At 36.6% G+C, this 12,398-nt stretch overlaps 2 protein-coding genes across 16 annotated transcripts in view; one reads left to right on the top strand and one right to left on the bottom strand.

Moving 5' to 3' along the window:
• Positions 1-12,398, bottom strand: part of Fas1 (fasciclin 1 Fas1 domain-containing) — a 379,369-nt gene that overhangs the window by 20,340 nt on the left and 346,631 nt on the right. The window lies entirely within an intron of this gene.
• The window catches only part of tmod (tropomodulin), a 67,112-nt gene that overhangs the window by 38,959 nt on the left and 15,755 nt on the right, over positions 1-12,398 (top strand). For 4 of the 15 annotated variants that reach the window (XM_018450505.1, XM_018450503.1, XM_018450512.1 and 1 more), the window contains exons 2-9: positions 5,269-5,421; positions 5,494-5,661; positions 6,192-6,318; positions 6,400-6,620; positions 6,697-6,851; positions 6,943-7,039; positions 7,129-7,276; positions 9,299-9,417. In XM_018450505.1, coding sequence (XP_018306007.1) covers positions 5,269-5,421; positions 5,494-5,661; positions 6,192-6,318; positions 6,400-6,620; positions 6,697-6,851; positions 6,943-7,039; positions 7,129-7,276; positions 9,299-9,402 — 1,173 coding nt within the window. In that variant the 3' untranslated portion in view covers positions 9,403-9,417. The other 11 variants (XM_018450508.1, XM_018450510.1, XM_018450509.1 and 8 more) reach the window with 8 other exon arrangements.

Genomic DNA, 12,398 nt, shown 5'->3' with positions numbered 1-12,398 from the left:
GTTCTCTTCTTAGTTTTACACCAAGTGAACCGTTTCTCCACAAGTTAATCGACCGTGTTAAAAGTGACTAATTGAGTATAACTAGCACTACGCAGGTAGTATCGAAAGTTATCGTTACATTCGACGATGTAGTTGTCTCGTGGTTCTTACTTCCCGCACCTGCCGGCTGATTAATCGCCGTTAGAAATTAACCTCGGATGCGTCGCCGGTCAATCCGCTCGCGAATGACTCGCTTTCTCATCAGCCAAAGGGAAAAAAAGTCGATTGCGTTTTCCATCACGCCGTGCCATCACGGCAGCATTTTCGTCCTACTTCCTCGTAACGGGCTTCTGAGTTCCGCTGGAAAGTCTTCAAATTAGATAAACAACAAATCAGAGAAATGTAATAGAAATCAAACAAGATCATTACAAGCAGCTGGGAAATAATTCTTTTAGCTTTTGCTGTCTTCAACTCAGTGCGCCTTGCGCATGGAATATCACCTTAACATTGAAAATGAGTCTAGAAATCTGGGTAAAAATATCTCGGACAGATGTGATCTATCACTGGGTGACTTTCATATCCTCGACTTTTTTTCACGATAGTCGTCTAGTCGGCTGATCGAGCGAGAAGAAAATAAAGACGCATGTCCTCCCGAAAAAGATAGGGTATTTTTAGCAGCTCATTCAAATTGCACACCCTCTCCGGAGACCTCTCAGACTTGCTGTTGTTTATAATCAGCTTGTTTCCGTGCTTGTGAACAATTTCGTGCTGCACCGATTTAAAAATAGGCTTCGCCGTTTCAGTCCAGGATCTACATCAGTTAAATGGAAATTAACAGACAAAATTTTAATCTTTAAATAGGTGGGTGATCAGGGCATCCTAGGTATAGTTTTCTTTAAAATCTTATTTTGTGAAAAATAAAAATAAAAGATATTATCCAGAGAGCTCAGAAACTGTTATTTTTACATTTATCTATCTCATAAGAATATAACTAATGTAAATTTTTCGAATTTTTTGGGTTGTTTTGAGCACCTCACTTATCAACTTTTTGACGTTTACCTTTAAACCACCTACTTATCTAAAAGTTAAATCCTAATATGTTTATCGCCTGATTATCGTGTCCAAGCTCTTTGAAAGTGGTAGATCCCCATGATCTCTCCAAGAAAAGGTCTGGAATGAATGGATTACGAATTTGCCAGAGTCTAAGGACCTCTGCAGCTAGCGAACTAGGTGTCGAAAGACTTAGAGCGAGTCGACAGTCTAAGATGACAGGATCTGTCGGAGGAAGGGTCCGAAATTGCAACAAGAGGCGAAGAGAGAGAGGGAGATAAAAGGAACATGAAGGTGTTGATGCCAGGGCTACGCCCGCCAGCGAGTGCAAAGTGCTAAGTTCCTCGTGGTCGCAAGGCAAGGGTGGAGCCCATTATTAATGCGGGCCTAGGTCACGGGCGGCGGAATGTCTCCTCGGCTGGTAGCCGCGGCTGGTTAGTTCGTAAGAAGGCCAGTGGCCGCGCTCTCGCGTTCACTATAAATAATCCGTGTGCGCGGGTATGTCCAAGTATAGCCTGTTGGGAGTGTGCCAGCCTCAGCGAGGAGGCCTCAGCTATTTTTGCGGGCTGTCGCTGCCACCAGCTCTACAACGCGCGACGGACACTCCGATCGCGACTGCCGATCCGGAGATGATCCCCCGGTCTCTCCCTCCTGATCGATTCGATCTAAGATCGAATCGTGGGTCCCCTTTGATCTTCTCGCGTTCCTCTCCTCTTTCTCCACCTCCTCCTCAAACCGATATCAAATCCCACGATCTTCTCTCGCTCGAGATCTTTCTCGTGTTGTGACCTTGAGCGGCTCCGCGTTGCCAGATCGATTATGTCAATGCCGAGCCCCCACAGATTACGTGATCCAAGAGGGAAACAGGAGGAACCGGATGAGAAAAGCGGAGAGAATGGAAGAAGGGGAATTGCCAATTTTGGCAAGTTGGACTCACGTGCCGGTTTCACGGTCAGCCGAGAAACGAGGACTCCGAGGCTCGATTAATATGCGGATGACTCTTGCATGGTTTTGCGCGTTACCGGATGCATGCTGATACGCGGATATTTTTATACCGGCTCTTGAATTCGTATTGAATTGCAAAAAAGCAATGGACGATGCCGTAAAGTATAGTAGACGATACAGCAACTCAATCTCTTGAGTTAAAAAAATAACATTTTGTTTTAATTTTTTTATCATGTGCGAAATATCATTCAATCCATATTTGTGATTAGTTTTAAAGCAAACAATGTATATATTTAACATATGCATTTAATAAAAAATAAACTAGTGTCCACTACTTTGAGTCCAGTTTAATAAATTTTCTTAAGTCAAACTGTTTAACTCCATTGTTTAGTTAAATTAACAACATATTGAGTAGGTGCAATTGCGACTGTAGAAATGATTACAAATAACTCAAATAATTTGACATTATGAAATATAAATCTAATTTAATAGAACTCTAAATATTAAAAAATAATATTACAACAAAGCCGGGTAAATGAGAGCTGTTACGAAACGTTGATGTATTTATTAATAATAAACAATAATTGATACAGTAATAATATATACACAAACAAGAACCGTGTAACAGCTCTCATTTGCCCGGCTTTGTTTTAATATTATATTTTTGACATTATAAATTTGATAGAGTATATGAATGAGAATATATATAGATAGAATAAATATTGATAATATAGCGCTGGAATCTGATAGTTGAAAATGTTCAAGTTGATTCAGAGATGCATCGTTGCGTTGCGAGAACCAGTTATCAATCGATACCAGCGTTTCATTCAAGGAAAAAAAGGAACGAAACTTGCACTTACAGGAAGCTCAAGAACTCGAGTTCAATATTAACTGCATGGAAAGATTTTGTTAAAGTATTTAAAAATTTAATTAGATATGGATATAGAAAATAATTTTGCTGTATCATCAAAATAATTATATATAGGATGTTTAAACAATGCTATGATAATAATGCTGCAAAAAACTTTGATAATTTAATAAACAATTTGAGCATCCTATATAATTATATGGATAATCCAACAAATTATTTTCAAAACTTTAGATACTTCAAAAGTCTTTTTTTTCTGTGTATTTTCATAATTAAATATAATTACACTTAATATATTCAAAAAAACATGATGTCTAAAAACCATTAAAAAATTTTTGAAATGTCCTATAGAGTTATCAAAATATATCAATACATCTTCAAAATATCTTATATTTATCGTCTTATTAAGTTACGTTTTAAAATAATTTTTAAGATTTTTGAGATTATTTTAGATGTGTGTAATTTTGATCTTTGATATAGTTTATATTGTAATAGTATAATTATAGAATCGCAGTACTTTAAACTTAAAATTTTTAATGCTTAAAACTTTAAGTTTAAAATTTTTTAAATAAAATTAAAAAAAAATCGAAATTCAATAAAAATAATAAAATGAATTTTTAAAAATCGATGAGATTTGGTACAAAACATAATAAATAAGGAAATATGTATATTGTATATATTGTACTATTTAAAATTCTAAGAATTTTTTAAGAATTCCAAAGATCACAATGTGAAGAGCTTCTAGAATTTTAAATCCATTAAAAACTATAAAAATCAATAATTTTGTGGAATTTTTGCATGATTCTTATATATATATACATATATATAATTATTAATACTATTATACATAAATAATAAATAATATAGTAATAATTAATATATATATAATACGTATATTTTCGCCTCTCGTTTATTATTAGATATCAAAAAAGCAATGATAAAACTTTTGAGTTAAACAATATTTTGTGTGTTATTTTTACGTATATCATAGTTTAAATCAATCTATTCCTATGATTAAATTCAAAGTAAACATCATCCACGTTAATGTATGTACTAATAAATAATAAATTAAATTTCAGTCAAATTTATATTTTCTTAAGTTAAATTGTTTAACTCCATTAGTTAAATTAATGATATACTGAGGAGCAGTGATCTGTAGAAATAATTAAAAATAACTTAAATCATAATTTGACATTTTAACACTGTTCAAACGTTAAACATTCAATACTATTTCTGAAACGCATCCGTATTCGTGCAATACGATTATTACGACTCGCTGTCACTTCAAATCTCCCGCTTCGCTTCAACGTATACTCGATATACTCCATTCAACGTAACATCTCCAGCGTCGCGTGCAATAGTGCGATTGTCCAAGTTGTCGCCAGTTGACGCACAGTTAAAATCGCGTCCACCTTCGTAACTTCATGCAGAGAACAGAGACTGTAACCCCTTGTTTACATCCGTCTGAACGCGAATAAAAATCGGCACGCGTCCCGTTCGAGAATTCTGGAATCTGGAGGAGTTTTATCAGACGCTGGATCGGCCGTCGCGCAATCGCGTTGTCGGCATTAAAGGGCGCTGCCGCTGGTGGGCTGGTCGGTGTCATCAGTGAGAGTAGCGAGACGTTCGCGAGTACTCGTATATTGTCAGATTTCGGAGTGTGATCCTGTGCACGTGAGGCTCGTGCGGCTCCTCCGGAGCGGTCTCTGGAATTCCTGCATCCGCACGACGGTTGACGGCACGCGGAACGCCCATCCGCGGTGACACCGCGACGCGTCATCGAGTAAGTCCCGAAACGGAGCCCGTCGGCCGGGTCGCTTCAGTCGAGATCGGTCGAGATTGACATCACCGCCGCCGCCGTCGTTGATTTTGGCACGCGACTTGTCAATGAAAATCGATCCCGAATTATCTGGGTCGGAGGGCATCAGCCGCGTCAAACGCTCGACGAATTTAAACGCGGCGCACGTCGAGGCGATCGGATCAGTCGATCGCGATCGAACGGCCGGCTCCGCTCCGGCTGATAACGCCTCCGTGATAAGAGAAGTCGGTCGCGGCTGTGCCGACGACCTTCGCGGAGCGGGCGCGGCCCGTGTCGACGGCCTTTTGTGCCCTCGCCGACAACGCGCCCTTTGAATAATTGATTCCGACCGACGGGCGCCGTGATAATTAGCACGAAACGTCGATAACGGCCCTACCTTCTCTCTACTCGCGTTGGCGAGACCGCAGAAACGTTTTATTATCATGCGATTGTATTGTCTTGACCGCTTATCACTGAACGATTCTTGTACAAGACTTGAGGGAGAGATTAGTTGAGATAATACTTTTATTTCTGCGCGGATAGTGCGTTTACCCGGAGTAGGCTAGAACCTTGCGAAATGTCGAGGAGACACTCGGTTGTTGATCAGTCACCATGGGATGATTTACAGACTTCTTCGTCGACCAAGACAACCACTATGACGACAGCGGCCAAGTTGTACGGCAAGGATCTGAGCGAGTATGATGACATTGACGTGGATCAACTACTGGCGGAGCTTACACCGGAGGAGCTCAATATATTGGCCAAGGAAGTGGATCCTGATGTAAGTCTGTTTACTTAAGAATACTGTTTCGTTATTCCTTTGAGATACTGAATTTATGTTACATTTATACAGGATAGTTTTATGCCGCCTTCGCAACGTTGCAGTTATGAATGCAACAAGAGCCCTACAGGGCCATTAAATCGCAAGAAGCTCATCGAGCATATCAACAAACAAGCTTTAGAGACACCTGATATTCCAGAACTGAAGCCATATGTACCTGGTGTAATTAGGGGCAAGAAAGTGAGTATCGTAATATTCTACAAATCGTTGCGTTGGCAGAAAAATGACACATCTCAAAATTAGCAACTTTTCGGTAGAACATTTTTGAAATTCTAAATGGAAACGTTTTAATTAGAATGTATTCTTTAAAATTATGTCATGAGTTTTTCAAATTCGGACATTGCAACTTTAGTGTAATGTCAGTTTCACTCTTTATTAGAGTTATACTGTCCTATATAAGCAAATGAGCTACAAATGTGTCTTTTCTACAAAAATATATTAATCTTTAGAGTTGATTTCTTTTTATTATCTAAAAAATGCTAATTTTTTACTTATGTTATTTTTCTATCAACACAGCAAAGTATATAGATGACAGTTAAGTAACACTAGTCTTGCAGAAAGCCTAAATTTGAGGTTACAGTTGGAAAAGAAACATGAAAGAGCTGAAGTCAATCTAATTGAATGATACTAGTAAAATAAATTTTACACACACACACACATATATATATATATTGATTTATATATGCATCATATTATATTGTTTGTTTTAGTGGATACCTCCGCCACAAGACAACACGAAGGAAAAGGAGGCAGACGAGCAGATTGCGATAGATCTTGGTGAAGAGTATGAACAAGCGCTTTCGGCCGCCACACAAGAAGAAATCATTGATCTTGCTGGTAAGAAGATTGATCTTTTCTGAAAGCCCCTTGTATCAGAATAGAAAGATAAATAATTGAGACTATATCTTTTCCATCCAGCTATTCTTGGATTCCATTCTATGATGAATCAAGATCAGTATCACGCATCTCTACTGAATTCTGGGCAGCCAGTCGGGCTCGGTTGGGACGGTGTGACAAAGGCTAGTCAACCGAAAATTTATCCGATGGAACCGCCTAATGACACAGATGTTGACGCTACCATTAAACAAGTGCGAGACGATGATTCCTCTTTAACTGATTTAAATTGGAATAATATTAAAGTAAGTATCGTCGATTATACTCTATTGTAAGAAGAGAACGATGTTTCATGCTAAATTAACGCTGGTCTTGTTACAGAATATTTCGGACGAAAAATTCATGCAGTTGTTCGAAGGTTTGGAAATGAATACACATCTCGAATCGCTAAGTTTAACCAACGTTGGACTCAATGACAAGACCGCGCAACGGCTAGCCGATGCCGTAGAGAAGAATTCGACACTCAGAGTACTCAAGTACGCAAAAAATAATATATTTTTATGCACAAAATTCGCATGGTGATAATTTCTCATTGCTTTAATGTAAAAAAATATTTTTGTTCTTCAGCGTGGAAACAAATTTCATAAGCCCGCCTGTGATAGTAAGGCTGATCAGATCCCTTCTTAAAACAAAATCAATCGAAGAATTCCGATGTTCGAATCAGGTAGGTCGTCATATAAACTTAGGTGCATGAATATTTTATGCAAGAATAGCAACAATGAGATCTAACGAGATATTCACATCATTTTTCAGAGGTCACAAGTATTGGGTAACAAAATTGAGATGGAAATCACACAATTGGTAGAACAAAACCCGACGTTGTTGCGACTCGGGTTGCATCTGGAGTTCAATGATGCTAGACATCGCGTAGCTGCGCATCTGCAACGCAACATCGATAGGAGTAAGTATAAAAGAGTATCGCGATGTCGATATGACTAATAATATTTATTATAGCTCGAGTAGCCTATACAGAAAAAAAGTATCACTTTTAGGAATGAAAAAGTGTTTTAGAAGTAATTGACATTGATAGAAGATAATTAGTATTAATTCACGTACTTGCGTAGCCAATTGCAACGTAAACAATCGCTTCTAATGATATTTTAGTGAATTAAGATAGAAACATTTTGATAGGGATATCATTACGGAAATAGCTATATGTATGTCTTAGAAGGTTGAAATAATTGTTCTACACTTTGACGTCAAGTGCGACGCTCCATTCACGGGTCAGCGCGCAATCGAACAGGTGTCATAAATTACGTTAGCAGCGCAATGAAGCGTTTCACGAATGCATTACGTAGATACCATTGTTTCTATCATGATGATAATTGTACTATTAATTTTTCATTTAGATGGGAGCAATTGTATGGGGGACTATGGAGACCACGTGACGAAATGCTTCTAACCTTTCCGAATCTGCTTCGTAGTCTCACGTAGCGCTTTACTATAGTACATTTCATCATTCATCCATTCATCCCGCTATATTCATTTATTATTTTTCTAGTTAGTGACATATAGAGGTAATTATGAGATTCCCCAGCTTGTTCCCGTTCAAGTATGGAATTTTCTAATTTCCACACAGTGTTTTTCAAATCCTTAGTTTAAAATTATTTAAAATATGTGAAAGATTTATGAAGCTATATACAAAATGACTATGCCTTAAAAATGTTCATTTTATTTGAAAAATGCCTTAAAAATGTTCATTTTATTTGAAAAACGCTGTTTCTCTCCTCGAATAATATAGCTACCTCTCACGTCATGTTTTGAATCCCTTTGTTATGTCTTTACTATATCTGTTTTTTCTTTATTACTCTCTATTTAATTTATACCTCGTCCCTCCGCGCTTTTATTAAAGATACAAATAACAAAAGATGTGTTAAGCGGTGCACCAGATGATGATCTGCTTGTTTTTCAATTTTCAGTGAAGCACAGAGAAGCGAAGATTAGGGTAGTTTAATTTGGTACGAATTTATATTGACCAATTTTCTTTAAATCTTTAATCAAACGGCTTGTAACTCGACTAATCATCGGACTTACGCTTAATCGATGTTAAATGGCACAGCCGTTTCATGCTCTTGTTTATTTAACAAGACGAAGTATGTATGCTTTCGCAATTGATACGCTTAAGTTGTGCTGATAATTTACCACGTTCTCGCTTATTGCCAAGTATAGTATTCCTAAGCACATTAACAAACGGTGTCCGCATTATCTTATCGCATTAATGCTCGTTTCTATCAATATAGATTAAACTTTAATCTCAGTTCAACTCAGTTACTCTTCATACTTTTCTAATTCTTAGAACTAGAAAAAGATGAAAAGTTAATTGAGCTAAGTTTAAAATTAAATTATATTGGTAGAAACGGACATTAAATCAATTTAACTTTCGAACGAAATTGCAGTCTAATTATCTAAATTCTCGTCTAAATTATAATCAGAACCATATTTTTCCTTTCTTTTCCTTTATGGCATACGTCATTACAAAAATTATTTCACTGAGAGAAAAGTTTTTGGTTTGATTGTAATTACTGCTCCATAATTATAATATAGTTATTACTACTATAATGTTAGTAATAATAACTATATGTATAGTCCTATCAACAAATGTATATATAATTGGCATCGAAACTGATTATAAATTATAATTATTATTACCATAAAATGGTTACAATTACTATATTTCAACTATGATTTATAGTCATGTTTTAGGTCAATTGTATTTTTTCTCAGTGTTCGCAGAGATGCATACGCTCTCGTACATTTTTATCACAAACTCCGAAATCCTTCATAATTACAGAAATTATAAGAGTTATGAAATCCCTATTTTATTCTGCGTTGTTCTGTCGAGTCTCAAAAATTCAGTTCCCCGCAATTTGAGCGAACGATTTTAGATTATCATTGATTTTAATCAATTCGTTTATCTGGCTAGTTTGTCGTGTGGAACCTATGGAACGAGCTAAGCTTGTAGCGATCGCTGGTGGTTCTGCAACTTTCACCGTTCTTCCCGCAGATGACTTAAAAAATAGAGCGTAGCGCTGTTGCAGCGCAGTGAGTAGCTTTCTTGTAAAAAATGAGCTCGTCTTTCCCCGTAACTTGTGATAACTTATTTCTAATATTTCGATTGACTTTTCTTTGCACTCTAAAGCTAATATTTTATTCGTCGTACAACACATTTTTCAAGTGTGTTAATTGGCTACAAGATGGAGAATTTCTGGAAATTCGAGAAACTTCTCTATTCCATAATCAGTTAACACATTGAAAAATTTGTCGTTTTAATATAATCTTAAGAAATCTTGTGGAATATTATCTCCCGAGAAATCTCGATTCTCCAATAGAGAGAAATATAAAGTATCATTTTTTATATACATATATATATTTTTTTAATGAGTGCAAAGAAATGCATCAGTTTGACGAGTTCTTAGTTATCATTACAATCCTGAATCTTACCGATTCTTATCACTCAAATGAACATTAGAAACAAGAATTGTTTGCAGTTTTGCGTTTTATGTGCATTATGATCTAAAACTTTTGTGAAAAAAGTGTCACGCGTAACAATAATTACTTTCCAAGTTTAATCACTAAGCGAATGCAACGATTTATTCCCTACATTCCCTGAAATAGGATAACGCGATTCAACGACTGAATACACATAACTAACATTGCATCCCTCGCGTAAATCCGACCCGCACGATTTCATTTTGCATTGTCGGCATCATTTCCCTTTGCTCTCCGCCTTTCTCGTTCAACTTTCTTTTTAAGTTGGACTTTTTTTTACTTTTAACACTTCAATATACTATCACAATACATACGACACGTGGATGATGAGGATCTAGGTTTTATTATTCGAACCCGGCGTACCTTGACGAGATTGCATTTTGCATAGACAGAATCGATGGGCTGCCAGTTCCCCCTGTTCTATATGTCATATACGCCAGTCCCCTTTATTTATTTGATGTATATGTAGGTGTTCAGGCGTGTCACGACGCGTTCGCGTCCCTTTTATTGCAAACGGTGTCGATATCATGTTGCGTGGTCTACTCGACTTGCGAGATTGAAATGAAAAGCTCATGTCGATTCTCATGTTATTTCAAATGACGTGTATTTTTCATTTTTAGAAAATTTCTACGGTTGAGACGTTCTTTTGATTGTCAGTATTGTTTAAAATTAATTATAGATAATTGACGTTCTGTTTATCTGAACTTTTTGCACACTTCGTCTTTTTTCTTTTTTTTCTCCAACACACAGAGGAAAGGAGGAGAGATGAACTGTGTAAGAAATTCAACTAAAAAGAACAGGCCTCATATCTTGCCGGTCGAGTGCCGGCCGAAATCTTTTTTATCGCAAACGTTTGCTATCCGTACTGAAGAAAGTCTGGTAATAGCTATCAATATTGAGTAAAATAATGTTCGATTAATATAACCAAAAATACTTTTACTGTCTTAAATATTTAATAGGTATTATCAAACGGTTGATTATATTATTATATTTGGTAATACTTACTAAATAATTAGGAAAGTAAAATTATTTTGGTTATATTAACCGAAGATTTGATTAGCATTAATTCACTCAACGTTTGATGCTATTGCCAGACTTTTTCTTTCAGTGATTTGCGTGACTCTACGAATCCAAGCTGGCGATATATGTTTTAATACTCACGACACCTATTCTTTCCCAACAGTACGGAAAGATCTAACGCTGCGGCTACAGTTCCGATTCTTTAACATGAACCACAGGAAACCTGCCTTGATTCAATGAAAGGTAGCTACCCGCTGTGTGGTAGACCGTCAGCAGAATGAGCCGCATCCTTTCTCCTCACGGGGAAGGTTTAACCAACGCCAACTATTTTCGCAGCTTCACTAACACAGCTTTTTAGACAAGTCGCGCCGCGAGAAAAGCATACAATCGCTCAAACACGGTCGCGGACGGAATACTCGTCGGATCGTTCGAGGAACAAAGCACGAACGGAGCGATGTATAGTTTGCATTCACGTCATTCCGTTTTATACATTCTTGGAGACGGATTCGTCGGATTCGATCTCGACGTCTTATTTTCGGAAGTCACGCGATCGCGGATATAAATGCAAATAGCAAATAGCAGTCTTATTCTCTCGGAAGCAAAGTAAAATCAATATAATAAATCGTATTCCGCATGGAGAAAAATGGTTGAGTAATTTTTATCTTACAAGGCTATATAATAAAAATATTCTGGCTATTTTTGCCGAACTTATGACGAACTTTACTTGCCTGAAAGTAAAAATATCGAAAGGGTAAAGTAAAAAGTGCACTACGATTATAGCAGATCCGTCCAAGTGATTATTATCTTACAGATAGTAAATTATATTATTCTCAAGATAAACACACTGATAAACGCAAACAACTTTCAAGACTTTATCCACTTGTATTTTTTTACGCGCAGTAAAGTAAATTTTTGTCAACGTTAAAGCAAAAAATACTCATCGATAAAATAAATTTTATTGAAATGTATTGTAATTTATAGATTTACTTTACGAAATGTAAAAGGTACCTTACAGCATAGCTCTACGCAACGCTCATTTATCAGAAAAGTAAAGTAAATTTTACATAAATACGCGTCTGTTCCTAGATGAATTTGCCAATTCCATAAAATTTACTAAAATTGTACATGGAGAAAAATATTTGATTAGATTAATTGGAATTCTGCTGGAAAACGAACGATCAAGAATTCTGGTTAAGTTTCCTAGATTTCTGGTTAAATCTACTAGAATTCTTACCCAAGGAAATTCTGAATATTGGTTATCTCATCTAAAATTCTAGCGGATTTAACCAAAATCTAATAGATTTAACCAGAATTCTGAAGCGTTCATTTTCCACTAGAATCCCAGTTAATTCAACCAAACATTTTTCTCCATGTAGCACATATTATTTTACATTTTTCTCCGTAATCGTTGCCGAATAATGTTGAATCAGATGTTAACTTTCGATTATCGAATTGCGACGTAGATTGCGTGACTTTTCGTGCATCGTGCGGTTTGATTCACGCGCAGCATCATT

Source organism: Mycetomoellerius zeteki, unplaced genomic scaffold (genome assembly GCF_001594055.1).
Source record: "Mycetomoellerius zeteki isolate Tzet28-1 unplaced genomic scaffold, Tzet1.0 scaffold285, whole genome shotgun sequence".
In the NCBI taxonomy this organism is placed as follows: domain Eukaryota; kingdom Metazoa; phylum Arthropoda; class Insecta; order Hymenoptera; family Formicidae; genus Mycetomoellerius; species Mycetomoellerius zeteki.
The sequence above is the reverse complement of the archived record's forward strand: the minus strand, read 5'-3'. Positions and strand labels throughout refer to the sequence as shown.